At 31.7% G+C, this 17,536-nt stretch overlaps 1 protein-coding gene across 2 annotated transcripts; it reads left to right on the top strand.

The window, feature by feature from the left end:
• Positions 1-4,309: 4,309 nt before the first annotated feature.
• Positions 4,310-7,904, top strand: LOC137830956 (heterogeneous nuclear ribonucleoprotein 1). 2 transcript variants are annotated; one of them, XM_068638388.1, is made up of 6 exons: positions 4,310-5,167; positions 5,244-5,284; positions 5,420-5,583; positions 5,670-5,769; positions 6,462-6,631; positions 6,897-7,904. In XM_068638388.1, exons 1-6 carry the CDS (start codon positions 5,115-5,117, stop codon positions 7,428-7,430), a joined length of 1,062 nt encoding a protein of 353 aa, XP_068494489.1. In that variant the 5' UTR covers positions 4,310-5,114; the 3' UTR covers positions 7,431-7,904. The 2 variants fall into 2 exon arrangements, with proteins under 2 accessions (XP_068494489.1, XP_068494491.1); XM_068638390.1 differs by having other exon boundaries at positions 5,007-5,167; positions 5,244-5,301.
• Positions 7,905-17,536: the final 9,632 nt, after the last annotated feature.

The following is a 17,536-nucleotide window of genomic DNA, read 5'->3' as shown; positions in this document are numbered from 1 at the left end:
CTCAAACAATTTTAACTCTTTGCTAAAACCCTAATTCCATCATTTTTGTTTCGATCAAAGAAATTAAGACATGTTTGTTTTTCAGTTATAAGTTCAACTTAATTTGCCAAAACGTAAGTTGAGTTCAATCGTGGTTTGACTTGTTTCAATTAAAAACAGATGTCATTAATTAGTATCTTTGGTAACTATTTTTTTTATTTTTTTTTGAAATCACACATTCACTGAATATACAAACATTTTATTTTACAGTATATAAACAGGTGTGAAATGATTTTATAAGATTAAGTTAACATGGTATCATAATCATATAAAGTTTATTATAACCAAAACATGGTATCATAGTCATATAAAGGTTATTATAACTAAAGTTTGTTAGGTTTATCGGATCATTTGTTATCGGATCGCTACACATAGCATTATTATATACAAGTTGGCAGGTTTTAACTTGAAGAAGTGTGTTAGAGATATCACATCAACTCGATATAAGAATGTTTTACAATATATAAACGAATGCAAATCTCACTTTATATATCTTTTATGTTTGTTGAATATTTATTAGTCATGTTAAACTGAAATATTACATTATCTCTATAAATAATGAATATTGAAAATAATTAAAATATATTTACTTAATTATGTATATTATTGAAAATATTTATATACTTTTCAAGAAATAATTTTTTAAAAATAGTTATTTAAAATATTAAATTATATCTTACATATAATGTATATCCATACGTGTGTGATTTAAAATTAAAAGTATATTAATAAGTTCAAATGATAACAAAAACTTAATTTCTTTAATAAAAAGATTATACATAAAGATGTTAAAATTCCTTTGTACACAAACACATAACATCTTTATCATTAAAAATGACAAGAAACCATGGCTCCATGAACCATGATTCCACATCTATTTTGATGGATCTTGTACTGTTGAGGTATCGAATATCAAGACCTATCCGACTACTTGATATCTTGACAGTCCACACAAACCTCCTTCTAGATACGCGAAAGAATTAACGAGATCATTAAGAATCATTGTACAATAAACATTATAAGAAATAATGATGATAGATTCCCCAAATACGCGACGCAAAATGCAAAAAAAAAGACGCTACATGGGACTAGTGTGGGCTTACTGTCCCAATAGAAATGAAAGTTAATCTTTTGGTGGCTATGCATTAGAGACGACCTCCAATGAGACACAAATTTACGAGGTAGTGTTGGCTAAGCCTACATAAAGAAAAATATATTATTTAACTATAACGTAGGTTTGGGGGACACTAAAATGAATATAAAATTAAATAATTATTACGAATGAATTTTAAGCCTAACTCAACCTCATAAAATCGACTTATAAGGTGATGTTTGCACCCACTTATATGTGTGAGACTATATATTATGGGTGGTCCGATAACGGACTGATAGTAGGTGACTCGATAAGCCCAACAAACAATTGTTAGGATAAGCTCGAAATGACTCTGATACTATATTAAGAAGTAGACTTTAAACCTAACTCAACCTCATAAATTCAGCTTATAAGGTGAGGTTTGCACCCATTAACATACTATGAAATGTCTTAATCTCTAGTCGACATGGGATCTCTAACAATAATTAAATTTAGCGTCACTGTTGGGGACACTACGTGAGAAAGCAAATGTGAGTAAATTGTCGCCATTGGGGACACTACCTAGAAAACAAATATTAGTGTCGCCTAGATCTATGTTAAATGTAATAAAATATTAACTTACATCCACTTTGTATCCCCATCCTGGACACAATATCATTCTGCAACTTATTTTTTGATTGCATCTATTTTGTATCTCCATTCTATACGCACTTATTATTATTATTTTAATAATTTTTAACTTGCATTCACTTTGTGTTTTCATTCTAGACTCAAGTTTATTATATCACTTAATTTTTTTCATTGCATCTATTTTGTGTCCCCGTTATAGATGCTAACTTATTATTATTATTATTATTATTATTTTAATAATTTTTAAGTGTGAGTTAAAGGTCTCAATTGTGGACACAATATTTGACATTTATTTTTGTGTTCAACTTGAGTAGACTTCACCCTTGCTAGTGACTTCTTTTTATAACCCTCACTTTTTGTTGACAGCTAAAATGATTTTTCTTGTAGTGAAACACTTACACATCGTGATTAATGGACAATTGAATTATATTGAGCCTAATTTAACCATTTGTACAACTGAATGCCAACACTACCACTATAAATATATAAACACCGTAAGATATATAATTTTGATCCTGAACTAACACCCTTTACTAAAACATAAATCGACCTGAGCGTCAGAATATAATGGCATGTGGGGATTTTCCTTAGGTTCTCACTCTTAATTGCTTAAAAATCTTAATCATAAATTAAAGTGTCACCTAAATGAACAATCCTAAAATCAACTCACATCACAACATTTGTAATGATATGTGCTTATAATTATAACATTTGTAAATTTCATTTTGATGTTTAAAGATTTTTTCGATTTAGAATAAGTATATGACAAATGAAGTTTAAAGAATCATTACAAATAATGTTCATTACAATGCTTATCATTGCCTAAGTATGGATATCACTATTTGGAATACACAACATTGCTTACGGATAATACTATCCATAACCCACATTGTTGCCTAGGGATATTATTATCCAGAACCACAAGTATGCCTATGGATTCCATTATCCGGAAGCCATTACAATGCTTCCGAATTTGCATATCTGGAACGCACATCATTTCCTACGAATTTCCATATCTAGAAACCATATTTCTTAATAAGGAGTACAAATTTCACAATGTCATGAATTTTGGTATTTTCAATGGACAAAATTTAAAACCCTAAACCAATTTAAAGAATATAAACAAAACCACGCACCAAATACACTTAAGCATAAACCTACTGACATTAAAACAAAAGTAAGTATTTGTTAAAGTTCAAACAAGAACGTTCACAAATGAAAATATTACAACAATTACAATTTCCCTAATACATTTTTGAATAAATCAATCATTCATACGTGAACACCTCCTAACGTACACAACTCTATCATTCATCGCTCCTCATGTTAACATCAAGGTTCCTTGTATTCATTTCCACACAATGCTTCCCTCCACCAAATCACCGTGATTAAGTAATGGTTGCAATGTCTGTGTAATTTTACGACAAATACCCTACAACCATGAATGTTATAATATTAAACATAAATCAACACAAATCAATAAATTATTAATGGTTCATACATACCAGAGCAGGATGTTCAAGATATGTCTCTTGAGGATGCGTTGTAACTGGTTTGTGGGGGAAAATGCTTATGAGGGTATGACTCCTAGACGATCATCCTCAGGCATGTCAAAGAAATATGAATGTGATATCGATCAAAATCACTCCATATATTGTTGAATGTATTATATCCTGTATGACATAATCATTGAAATGTAACCATCACCGATCCATTTCATTTGTAGTGAGGTCACCATCTTTAACTACAGATGGGTGCCGAGGGATCATCTGCACATATCCATACTGATGGAGATCACGTTGAGCAAATAAGTGCAACCAACAAGGTGAAGCAAATAAATTCTGACAGCTATAGTCCATTGCGTCCTTGAGCATGCGTCCTCGTACACATCTCTCTACCAACTGAGGTGCACATTAGCTCCCAAGCAGTGTCGTGTCTCTTAAGCTGCAACTCCATGGTCAACATGTAGGGATTCTACCAACAAGTCATTCGCCCTATCTGCATCTAAGGTTTGGTGTGTATAAAATTGCCAAACAATGGGCAAATGCAACAAATTTGACACATCATCAAGAGTGATGGTCATCTCCCCAATAGGTAAATGAAATGTGTTTGTCTTTGCATGCCACTTCTCTACGAATGCACAAAACAATCATCTGTCTAAATTCTCATAACTTGCATGAATGAGACCACCTAACCCAAACATGTCTACTGCAGCCTCTATGCGTCATGTGGTGCTCCTAACTTATTCACCTTTCTCCCATGAAAAACGACCTTAAGTTCACCACGATCCTACAATAATCAACAAATACATAAATAACACACTCAATTAATGTTCATTACTTACCAAAACATCCCATAATTGTCTCGTCACATGATCTTCATAATTAATTAGTAATGACTTTCCACTGGCCCTTCTAGATAACTTTCATCATCAATTTCCACTTCTTCTCATTTGCAACTAAATTACTAGGACCATCATGCTTCCTTCTCATAAATGCAGTTGGTCGCACACGATCCATATTAGAAGGTCCTCCTCCTCTAGTCCTCACCATGTTCCTAAGCATTTCATGAAATGGTCTCAAATTAAAAAAAAAAAAAACGCGCACACACTACATAAATGACTTTTAGATTACCATATCCGGGACATTTACGGATATCCAAATCCAGAAGCCACCACTTCTTCTTTGTTCTTCCGTACAACAACATCCAGAAGACCTTCAGATTTCCCCATCCGAATTTCAAAAACCACATTCGGATATATATCTGGAAGTCACCCATTTCACGAAAAACTTACCTTATTCTTCAATGAGCACAACCAACCAAACGTTGCCTTTTGCGGTGCACACTTCTTTCCCATCGACAACTCCTTCTCCTTGCGCCACAGTCGTGCTCAACCATGAGGATTCAATGCCTCAATGAATCCTAAGAAGTGTTTTAAATAAGGGCAAAACAAACTTTTCATATGCAAGTTTTGGGTGCATATCAAAATTATCAAAATTGATATGTTGCAAGGAGAATGAGCCTAGTTGAAATGATGTGTCAAAATCTAGCTTTCAACACCACCATCTCCTTAGTGAAGTTTCAAGAACACAAACTACCAATATGCGTGAACATTTTCAAATCTTCGGGTACGGGAAGAATTTATGGGAATGTAAAAAGTAATGTTATAAGTATAGTGTGAATGGATGTGACAAAGCCCAAATGTTTGAAAGAAAGAAACCGAAGCACAGCCCACGAGTACAACTCACACAAAGGTTCTCCGAAAACCTAGCGAGTCCTCTGTCTCTCTTTTTGTCTTGGCTCTGTTTTCTCTTCATAGCTCTCCGCACATTGCAGATTTCGATCTGCAACAATGGCTTCTAGAAAATCCGACAACCCTCACTCCGGCGACGGCGCCAGTCCCGGGTTTGTTTCCTTCACCTTTCTTTCTCATTCTCCTTCATTTTCAAGCTTCTATTATCACTTTCTCCTTTCTCTGCAGGAAAATCTTCATCGGAGGGTTAGCCAAAGACACCACCCTAGGTCTTAAAAGCCACGCGGTTTCTTTTATTCGTTGATATTCTTTTATTCAATTTCTTAATTTCTATCAGAGTTATGTTGATTTTCTTTGATCCGCTTTGTTAATTTTCTCTGATTCGATTTGCTTTTTCTTATCAGAGACGTTTGTAAAGTACTTCGAGAAGTACGGCGAGATAACGGACTCCGTTATCATGAAAGACCGTCAAACGGGTCGACCCAGGGGCTTCGGGTTCATCACCTACGCGGATCCCTCCGTCGTTGATCAAGTCATTCAGGACAACCACATCATCAACGGCAAGCAGGTACTCTATTTTCTTCGCTCTTTTCCTGCGTTTTGAACTTTTTAACCCACCTTTTTGATCCCTTTCTGGCGTTTTGCTCCTTCCAGGTCGAGATCAAGAGGACAATTCCCAAGGGTTCGTCGCAGGCTAATGACTTCAAAACCAAGAAGATCTTCGTCGGCGGTATTCCAACATCAGTATCCGAAGGTCCAATTCTCGTTCACATAATAATAATTATCACTTTATTTATCCATTATTCATGTTTAGGTTGTTTTAGATAAGAAAAGTGTGGGGAAACCCTACTTTTAATCACAAATGTTCTTCATGAATTTTGCACTGAAGGTTACATACAAATGTTGTGTTTGGTTTGAATTCACTTTCAGCTCCGTTAACGGCAATGAAATGTGAGAACAGAGTTTGAACGTGCCTCGGAAAGAGGGATTTGGGTAAAACTGACTCATATACACTTAGTCATGTTAGAATAATGGAGAAGATGTTAGTAAGATAATAAAAATAATTACTTTACTATTTATTATTTGTTGTCATTTCGTTTTTTTGAAGAAAAAAAGAGATCAACCCTAATTTTGACCAGACCGAATTCAACCCGTGACAAAAAGTCTTAATACACTAATGTTTTTGGCAATACTAGAAATTAAGCACTGAATATGACAAATATTAGCCATGTTAGAATTTAAGCACATGGCACTCTGGTCTCTGGAATAAACAATGAACGTGAATGATTTTATTAGTTTTGCAGGGACTTGGGTGAGAGTTTTATTTTCTTGAGGAGTGATGTGTCTGGTGTGGAATTAAACTTGGATGAACAAGGTGTTTACATCTTTATTGGATCTGTGGAACTTATTGTGTGTTTTGATTTATATTTGGTGTGTGGATTGCAGATGAGTTCAAGAACTTCTTCTCCAACTATGGGAAGGTGGTAGAGCATGAGATTATACGGGACCACACTACAAAGCGATCAAGGGGGTTTGGCTTTATAGTTTTTGATAGTGAAAAGGTTGTGGATAATATTTTGGAAGATGGGAGCATGATTGATATGGCTGGTACTCAGGTGAGTGTTTTATTTCACGTGTTTAAAAATGGATGTGCTAGTTGTGAAGAGGAGGTAGGTGGTCTGTTATAACGGCAAAAGATTTTGTTCTGAAAGAATTTTGCTTCTAGATAATTTATTGTGTGAATGCATGCTTCTGTTACTAAATTATTGCTATTGCTGGAGAGAGTGGTGTTGCTTCAGGTTTATTATTTGTTCGTGCAACCCAGGCAAAATAAAATTGTGCTTATAAATAAACCTAGGTTGACTCACTTCTTTGTTGTAGGTTGAGATCAAGAAGGCTGAACCAAAGAAATCCTCAAACCCAGCTTCTCTTGCTCCGTTTGCTAGTGACTCTAGGGCACGTTCTTACAATGATGGATTCAGTGGATTTGGTGATTCTTATGGAAGTTTTGGCGGTAGCGGGTATGGTCCTGGTTCTTATAGGTCACTTGGTGGAGGGTTTGCGGGTAGGCTTGGCGATTATGGTGGGTATGGGGCTGGAGATGACTTTGGTGGTAGTTTTGGGGGTTATGGTGGCAGTGGTGCTGGTGGCTATGCTGGCTTTCGAGGAGAATCATCGTTTGGCTACTCTAGTCGCTACGGATCATACATGGGTGGTCTTGGTGCTGGTTATGGCAGCAGTGGGTTAGGTGTGTATGGACGAGGTGCTGGGGGCTATGGGAGCTATGGTGGTCCGGGCACTGGTGGGGGTTATGAATCAGGCCCAGGTGCTGGTTATGGTGGAGCTGGAGGTGGAGTGTATCCCAGTAGGGGAAGCTATGGTGGCAGTAGTCGTTACCATCCTTACACAAGATAGTTTGATTACTAAGCTTTGCAGTAGAATTTGCATGCAGGTTTAAGCATTTTCTAGACACAAGGCACTTACTGCAGGTGACCACTTTCTAGAAGTCAGAAGAGCCACTAGCATGTCAGTTTTATTTAATGCTTAGACAACAGAAGGTAGAAACAACATCAGTCTAGAGCTTCCTGAGCATCATCAATCTAGAGATTCCCATGAGTTATCAGCCTATATGATTTTAGATAGGCACATTGTGCTTTTGTGATATTCAGATGTTTGCAAGTTAGTCTGTCACAATTCCGGATATGATATTTAGTTAGAATCGTGGTGGAGTTGTGTCATTGTGTATTATTGTAGGTCATACTTACTAGAAATTTGTTTGAAAGAGTACTTGTTCTCCATCTTTCCTTAAGTTATGTTTGGCTAGCCTATGTTAAAGATGTTGACTCAACCTTTTCAGGTTAAACTAGTTGCTGCAGTTGCTGTGATTTAGTTACATGCCTAGTTAGATCATATCCATGAGATAGATCTTAATTAGTCTTGAACAGGGTTCTCATGTCACTATTCTAAGGGCTCTTTTGACAGCATTCCATGTTAGCATTCGTAAATTGGATCATAGAGAGGCAGATTACTGATCTGAACTCTTTTTTTTCTAAGACACTTAAGATTTTAGCGTTTAGCATCGAATGGTAGACATTTTCTTCATGTCAGAGGGGAGTTAAATTCATGACGTTGCCAATTAGACATTTTATATCCTATCTGCTACCTCTGTCTGCACTTAAATATGAACAAAATTAACTAGTTTCAAAGTTCTCAAGAATAGTAGTTAAGCTCATTTAATATTTTGTCGTTTTCATATAATAAATAAGTATTTTTTTCTACTGAATTATCCTCAATTATGTATATTGATGGTGGTGCTTAGGGCTAAAGATAAGGATTGAGGTAGTTGAAATTTGTTAATTTATATTAACTCCACAAAATATGACCCTTGCTTTGTGTATTTTGAGTTCGGAGGGAGTAGTCTCCACATTTGTTTGTCTTGGAGAGTTTCTGGGGATCTGTTTGATGAAAAAGTATTTGTAGGTTCCCACCGCTAAGCATCTATATTTAAAGTCATACACAGCTTGCTTGTTTGGATTTATTATTACTTTGTTTATGGATGATGGTACTAACTACTATTCCAGATTTGGAGTTTTTCATAGCCCTCTTCAACCCTTTAACATTCATACACCCTTTTTCATCCTGGAATACGGTCAGCACGAACAATGACTCATAATGGCTCATGATTTGTTTAAATTCCTTTTGTAGTCAGAGATCACTGATACTAAATTTGTTCATTCATTCATTCTTAAAAAGTTTTGTGGAGTTAGAGGCTACTACTAGAGCTTGGTGTTTTCAGAAGCTGTTTGATTGGCTGTCACACCATTCCTGGTTTTTTGTTTAGGAGCTCATTTTCCCTTTTTTAAATGAATCTTGTAATTAAATTGCATTTATGTGACAATTGAGAAACTGTTTGTGCTGTTCTGTTCTTGTTATATCTTACCATGTCTTATTTTATACATTTCAATGTAAGTATAGATTTTAATAAATTGGTATGCAGTATAACAATTCTTATTCCGAATTAGACATTGGTTTAGATATTAGGATAATTAATAACTAAAATATTTTACACATTGGAGTGGCCGTTTTCTTCCTGCACCTCCCTTGCCTTCTTGCATATCCGTACCTTATTGAAAAGTCTAATTAAATCTTTGAATTGTAAAATTTGGAATTTTTTTCCGAATAAATAAATTCTTATGAATTCCATAATTTGAAATTAAATATTATATTCAGAATTGTAGAGTTGTATAGTTTGAAAGTTATCTTCTGGATTCAAAAATACACGCCAAGCACTACAACTGAGAAATTCAGAATTTAAAATTGATGAATTGTTAAATTTGGAATAATTAATTTTGTTATTTTTTAAAATGAGGTTGCAGAAGAAATTATGGAGTTTCAGTCTTGAAAGTGTATTTCTTAGTTGAGAAAAATGAAGGTGGGGGAGGAATCAAGGCCTTCTATGGATGCATTTAAATATAAATAGTTAATTTATAAGTTGTTGTTAAATGGTATTAATATATTTTAATTACTAATAATTTTTGAAATTGAAAGCAAAAAAGTTGATAATAAGTGAGATTTCGCTCCATAAAAAGAAGTGAGATTACACTTACAGTAAATTGGAATTGATGGAAGAGGCCCAAGCACAAGCCCACCAAAGGGTAGATTTGGGCCAACCATAGAGTTATGGCCAAGAGGATCCAAGAAGACGTTCTTTTACATATTCAAATGTCATTTTACATGTTCAAATGCCATAAACTCTAGTGTAGAGTAGACTTTAATTTTTTGTCAAAATTAGCATATGAACTTTATTTGTAATTTTCTTAGAATTAATTTTGGCACCTAAAACACCACCCTAGGTAAACTTAGAGTTTCTAAAAAAACCTCTAAATTTACCAAGGCCAGTCTAGAAAGCCCATGGAGGGGGTGAGCATAAAAACTAGACACACCCCTCCCCATGTGCTCATTTGTGCACCCATGTGCCATGTGCACTCATGTGCTTCACATTTTACATTTCATTTGACTAGCATTAGGGTTGCATTATGGTTCTCCTTAGCCTATAAAAGGAGGAGCCTACACCTTGTATTTTCAAGTTTATTGTGAGTAAAGTTATGCTGCCATTTTGTGCCAAGCTTTGCTTCCCCTAGAATTTTAGGCTCTAAACTTCACTTCCTTCACATCTTCTTGGACTGGCCGAACCTCCCTATAATCATACCTTTCATGCACCTTCAAGATCAACACCACTCTTAGGAGGATCTTGCTCACACACCTTCATAGCTTCCGCACCACTTTTTCTTACATGATTCAAGAAGACCTTCATGAAATGCCATCAGGAATGCTTGAAAAAAAATGAAAAAGTAAATTTGGAATGCTTGAAATGATAAGCTTTGCAATGAAGTGAGAAGTACTTAAAATACTATTAATCTAGCTACATCTGTGAGATGATGGTAAGAATTTATAAGGACTTTAGTTTTTTTTTTTTTTTAAATTTGGTTTATTTTTTGGATAATAATAGTATTTTCAAAAATTAATTTTCTGGAATGTGTGGTAGTTATACCTTCTAAACCAAGAAAATGACGAGAATTTAATATTTTAAAATTGAACTAGAAGTTTTCCTGTGATAAATAATAAATTTACACTTTCAAAATTGAATTGTTTGTATTTTTTGAAGTTAATGTTTTATACTTTTAATTTTACATATACATAAATTTACAATACTAATAACTATCACATATTTAATAAAGTTATATAAATTAATTAAAATCATCAACTTAAAGTAATTAATTAAATGCATAACAATAATAACAATTTTTATACTATTTTTTAATTATTGAAAACAGATTTCTATTACAAATATAAAAACACAAAATGTAATACTGTTTTAAAATAAAGTATTCTATTAACTAATTAAAATTTCAGTTTAAAATAATTTTGATTTTCTTAAAAATTACTATTTCATTTATTTTTCAAAAACGTGATTCTTTTTAAAAAGAAAGAAAAATACAAGAGCTAAAATTGGAGCCGTGGGAACCTATTAAAAAACAGAAGCATTTGGATATATTTTCGGCAAATTCACCATGCACCTTTCATCTTTATTTTTAATTTCAATAATATCACGATTGTGATTTTTTTTTTAAACATTTTAGAATGGTGGTGAATGTTTGTGGTAGCTCTAATGATAAATATTGATGTTTGCGGTATATTTTGCGAAAATTTTATTAATAGTGAATGCGTTTTTGTTAGTTTATTTTTTTATTTTTTTAAAGTTACGAAATTTAGTACAAAATTTGTAAAGTGCAATAATGAAGTATAATTTTTTTTTTAAAAAAATTATTTTCGCAATCGAAAACATTAAATACAATGAATATTGTTGTCAAAATCCTTTCACACACGTTCAAATAATGAAACTACTCTTTTAGATGTTGTGGTTGAAGAAGAATGAAAGTGTTGCAGTTAAAAAGAAGGTAACGTGTGTGGTGGTGCAATTGATATTATTTAAAAAGGAGAGATTATGCTTCATTTATGGTTATTTAAATTTTTTAAAAAGATTAAAATCTACTTTTCACAATTAATATGGAAGTTCATGCGGAAGTATGAAGGTGGAGAGAGAATTTTTGGTTTATTCTGGAAGAAAATTCAAATTGTTAAGGCAAATTCTCCCTTCACCTCTATCGGTTCCTCCTACACCTCTATAATAAATGTGAAAAATACTTTTTTGCCATTTCTTAAAAATCCTTATTTATCATAATTCTCTCCTAGACCATGTTTTTTCTTTGTTGTGTTGCTTTGATACCAGATTATACAATCCAGTTTTCTTTATTTTTATTAATATATCGGATTGGACAATCTGGTATGTTTAATCGGATCCAGGATATGCATACCAAATTGTACAATTCAGTGCACATTTTTTTTTAATTTCATACCGAATTGTACAATTTAGTTTGCTTTTTGTAATATATCAGATTGATAATTCGAAAGCTAAAATCAGGTTCGAGATTGTCTACTGGATTGTACAATCTGGTTTACAAATTAAATTCACAAAATGGATTGTACAACCTGGTATGAAATCCCAAATTCTATTCAAGCTTTCAGATTGCTCAATTTGATGTGTACATTTCAAATGGGAGGTGTTACAAATTGCTTAATCCAATAGACAAAAAAGTGAAAAAAGATTAAAGTAAAAGCTAAAAGAAAGTTCACTTCAATCATCCACTTCACCACAACCTTTAACACCACCAACTTCAGTACCACCAACAACAAACGACCACCATTAACTACAACCAGCCATACGCACCCACAATCAACCATTCCAACAAAGCACGAGTCACCTAGAAAATGAAGAACAAGTGACCTAGAAAACCTAAACCCTAACATATACTGATAAGGGTATGTTTGGATTTTTAAAATTATATGGAGATGAAGAACCAATGGAGGTGCATGAAAATTTTCCTTATGTTTATGTAAGAATCCATTACACAACAATTACAAAACTCTCTTATCGTGTTTTGAGCAGAGTTTTTGTGAATTTTCTTCTTGCACTCCCATAATTTCTTCCTACACCACCATAAGGGTGGTGAAATTTCCATTTTACCCTTAAGAAAAAATAAAAAAAATTCCCAACATCCCTTTTTCATCTTCTTAATCTTTTTGATCCCTATATTCTTCTAGGATATGTTAATAGTTAAGTGGACGCTCTCAACCTTTTACTGGTGGTGTTGCTGCAACCTCAAATCCATAATAAAAAAGAACCTTTCAATTTTCGTTCTCTTCTCATTCTGAAAATCTTGAACAACCTTATTAGCAGTATACACATCCTAGTAAGAGGGAACATTTATCGCGAGGAAGAAGGAGAGCGTTCGGGAGTGTCTATCACAAGTATCTAATCATGCTCAGTGGAGTTAGCTTTTGATTATCAAAGTTAACTAAGTGTTTTTGTCCATTCCACTCATAGGTCGACCTCCTAATCTATAAAAATGAGTCTCCTTCATTTGTAAATTCACTTTTGAAGATTGAATGAAATTATCCTTTTGAAGAGTTCTCTACTCTTGCTTTTGTTATTCTCTTGAGAGACTTTCTCAAGTTGCGAATCTCCATACACTTGTCATTTGATTCTTCATTAAAGGTGGCATGTTCTGTTTTCATAATCCATTTTTTCTTTTGTTTTTTTTTACCTTTTTTTACATTGAAACTAATACAAACTGAATGAGTTTCTGTTGAGACATTAGACAGTTAAGATCCCACTAAATGATCTTTTGTATATAAGTAGTTTATGAGATTTTGATGATAACAAACAATATAAGATATGAAGTGATTACTAGAAGTAAGAAAGAACAGTAATAATTATTCCTATGTTGGCGTTCAACACATTAGATGACTTTATAGTCTTTAACGTGTTAGAATGTCTATCAAGCTAAGCCTATTAGGAGTTGCTAATTTTAAACTACTATGATTTATATGTCTTTAATGATTATTAAGTTCTAACGAATTGCATATTAATCTTGTTAAATGATTTAGAATCAAAGATTTACTTCAATATTTAAAATATATAAGTTTGGAAACAATTTGAACTTAACGTTCAAAATAAATTTCTAATAAAAAAGTTTGTCATTCTTATATAACTATGATTGAATCTAATTAATCTAATTTTATTACAACATATTTTAAATATGTTTCCATAAACAGATTGAAGTTTAAGATGCAAAAAATTAATTAGATAAGAAGTTTCCTTTCTGAATGTATACTACAACAAAGATGAAGATCTAATTTTAAGAAGATGCATGATTAACCATAATCGTTTGAAGCCTATATAAAGAGAATGAATAATATGCTAAAGATACAAAAGCCATATACAACATCTATTGAGAAAAAATTAATTTGTTCCTATATGCTAAGTAGAGCGTCTAATATATCGGGTGGTGAGAAAAAATTTGTAATTTTTCACTGTGTAAAGCCTTACCCTTGTGAGCTTTATTTGTGCTCTTTATGAAAGTGTTTCTTTGTTATTTTAAGTGGTATTGATCTTAGAGAAAAAAACGAGATAGGTAAAACTAGGAGTAGTTGGTGGACTTGTTTGTAATATGGAGATGTTGGTGTACTCATTGTAAACAATTATTTTGTTTAGTGAAATCTACTAAGTTGTCTACTTAAGGGAGAATTGGACGTAGCCCACATTTTGGGGTGAACCAGTATAAATCTTTGTTGTGTTTGTGCTAAAAAATATAGTTTACTTTGCTAAAAAAGAGAGTCTACAAGCTCTATTCAACTTGCCCTTCCAGAACCAACTGTTTCAACAATTTCACTATAGGGGTTCATGCTTTCTCCATTATGAGTATAAAATCATGAAGTTTCATTTCTCTAACACCTTTTGAGTTGATTAAGATCCTCCTAACCTTCTAAGGTTTACATCAGTCATGGAGGAAAATATACTCTCTTAAAAGAACTCACCCCTGAAGTTAAGCAACTTTCATTTGATATTCAACACATTATACAAATGATGTAGAATTGTGATAATAAGAATGTTAAGAGATTTAACACTATAGAATTGGCCATTGATGAACTAATGAAGCAACATTTGTGGACATTTTGAAGTTTTGGTGCTCTACCTTATCCATTCCAAGTAAGAAATGTTAAACTTGACTTTTCGTATTCTAGTGGGCAGAGTATTGGTATAATAATGATTACCCCAACCACATTGGCATGCCACCATTTAATGTTGTGTATGGTCATGGTACCATCTTACATAGAGAGAGAAACTAGTACAACACCTACTTACAATGTGTCAATTGATTTCGAAGACATGAGTGTGTATAAGAGTGTAAGGAAAGAAATAACGAATTCAAATTTGAATTTTTTTGTATGAGGCATATGACAACATATATTGATAGTGGGTTTTTGGCGAGAGGGGTAGATAATACTGAATTTTGTTTCTTCTCTAATTTTCTGCATACTCATTTGTATTATTGTTTCATTAGTTTATGTATTTCATAAACTTATGTATTTCATAAACTTATGTATTTCATAAACTTATGTCAGTAAATGTTACAAATTTATATTTAGAGATAGATTTGGTTGCACATTACTTATGTGTTGTAAGAAGTCGAATAAAGTCTTGACCGTGTGAAAATTTAAGTTATGCTTGGTCATTTTAGATAAATAGTGAATAGTATTTGTGTCATATGCATTTGTACGTACACGCTTAATTCATTCATTAATATTTTCTTTCGGGTAGGTGGTCTATGTAGCAGGGTCTTCTACCTTGTCCCTTAAGATTTTATAATAGTGCACACCTTATTTATGAGTTAGATGTCGCCATTGCCACCTTACTTGCTAATGGTAGATTTCTTTCTAATAGAGAGTGAATTTTGAAAGTCTTCCTTAGTAAGCTCTAGTTCATGTATGTCTAGACTATTTGGTACACGAATATTTTATGATAATATACATCTAGTGTTAAGAATAAGTTATTTGGGTGAATTATGATTAAAAATGTGTTGACATATGTAATGTTTATGTATGTTTAATTTTATCTAACTTTTTTTTATATGTTAAAAAATATATATTTAACTATTTTATTTGTGTTATTTGTATTTTTTATTAGGGTTAAACACTTTTACATGTAAACATGATGTTAATAAATAAGAGAAAGTTGTAGATGAAGAAGTTTATCAATAATTTTTTCTTGTTTCTTTTCTATATAAATTGAATGAAAGAGAGGAGATATAAGAACTGTACCATTAAGAAATTAATTATTAATCGGGTTTTAAAATTATAATGAAAAAAATTGTTTCAATTTTGTTTGTTGATTAGGTAGATGTACATAACTGCTTCTATTAATTCACTCATTTAATTTAATGGAGTTATAGAATTATATGGAAAGTCATACTATAAAGTTTTGATTCAAAACATGCTTTATTTTTAAATCTATTTAAGTATATCCAAATTAACTTCTTTCACTAAAATTTGCTAAAGTGATATTTGAAATATCACAATTATGATACTAGTGTGAACTATACTCTTACAAATGAATTTGTTTAAACATAAAATACTCATTTTTAAATAATTACTTATTTAAGAAATAAATAGAATTTGGTTATCAAAATAAGTAATTTTTTTTTAAATCAGTAGATTAGGAAAATATTGTAAAAAAAGTCTACTTATTTTTAAAAAAGTACTTACCTTTAAAAATAAGTACAAACAAATCGATTCAATATAATCAACAATAAAGCTTACAAGTGGTGAGATTAACCCCAAATTTTTTTGTCAAGATTTACCACTGAATATAATGAAGTAGATGTCAAATATAAGAGAATGAAATAAAAAAAAAGAAATTGAAAGATGATACTAAAGAAAAACAAAAATATAAAAGATATATAAAAGTATTTTTTGTTTTTAGAATAATTATCTTAAAATTATATAATTAATAATTTAATTGATTAATATCATATAAATTTTACAATGATAATATGGCATGCTTAACTCCAATTATTAAATATTTTATTTTATTATTTGTTTAATTATTATTATTTTTAATTTTTTATGTTTAAAATGATTTAATTCCAGAAATTGAAAATAAAAGAAAAGAAATATCTTCACCAATTTCATACTAATTTGGGGATTTTTTTTCTTATAATTAAAAAAAATCACAATCAAATAGACAATAGAAATACAAAAATTCTACCCAATTTCTTCTCTAATTTCTTCTTAAACAAACAAGAGTCACTGTCACTGAAATCTTCAATTTTCTAAACCTTGAACATTTGTTCACTTTGCATAAAAGTATTTTCCTTTACTTTTTTACTTATTTTTTTTAAATTAAAAGTAAATGACATTCTATAAGATAAGAAACCAAACACGAATTTATATTTTTTTTCTTTCCTCGGGCACCAGAAAAACAAATAAAGAGATAAATACGTTTAATTACTAATGCCTAAATAACTCAACATTATTTTTTAAAATAAAAACGTTTTCCTTAAATGTGTGTTTAAATTCCACGTAGGAATTTACTCTGAGTTGAACTCAATTAAAGTTGAAAAAAAATAATTTATTGTAATTTTTAAGTTAAGTAAAGTTTTTATTACTTGTGAAAGTAAAACTAAAAGTTGGTTTTATCTATGTAGCATAGATACGAACAGAAACACTAATACGATACGAATACGAATATACAAATATGTATAATCGTATAATCTCCTAACATGTAGACTACGGGGACACAATCTATATATTATATAATTTATATAACTATGAATTATAAAATTAACAATAAAGATTTATGTGTACTAGTATGTTTCTGTTTGCTTCTCATGACTGATTCAAAAAGATTTATTCCTTATTTTTATAATCATATTAAAATTTTATACAATAAATTTGAGTTTTTAGAAAATTAATTCATTCTCTTTTTCTAAAATTGTGATAGAACCATACTAAAATTTTCAGAAATCAAACAAATATTTTTTTTGAATAAGACTGATACATATCTTACAAGTGTCCTACTAGTATCGATGTTCGTGTGAACACACCATTTAAGAGGTATG

Source organism: Phaseolus vulgaris, chromosome 6, assembly GCF_000499845.2.
Source record: "Phaseolus vulgaris cultivar G19833 chromosome 6, P. vulgaris v2.0, whole genome shotgun sequence".
Classification (NCBI taxonomy): domain Eukaryota; kingdom Viridiplantae; phylum Streptophyta; class Magnoliopsida; order Fabales; family Fabaceae; genus Phaseolus; species Phaseolus vulgaris.
Note: the sequence above shows the minus strand (reverse complement) of the source record. Positions and strands in the feature narration are given on the sequence as shown.

Bases quoted from the DNA above. Each gene is read 5' to 3' on its own strand.
- LOC137830956 (XM_068638388.1), top strand. From the start codon at position 5,115: ATGGCTTCTAGAAAATCCGACAACCCTCACTCCGGCGACGGCGCCAGT. The intron at 5,168-5,243 runs GTTTGTTTCCTT...CTTTCTCTGCAG, and splicing joins GGCGACGGCGCCAGTCCCGG to GAAAATCTTCATCGGAGGGT. The intron at 5,285-5,419 runs GTCTTAAAAGCC...TTTTCTTATCAG, and splicing joins AGCCAAAGACACCACCCTAG to AGACGTTTGTAAAGTACTTC.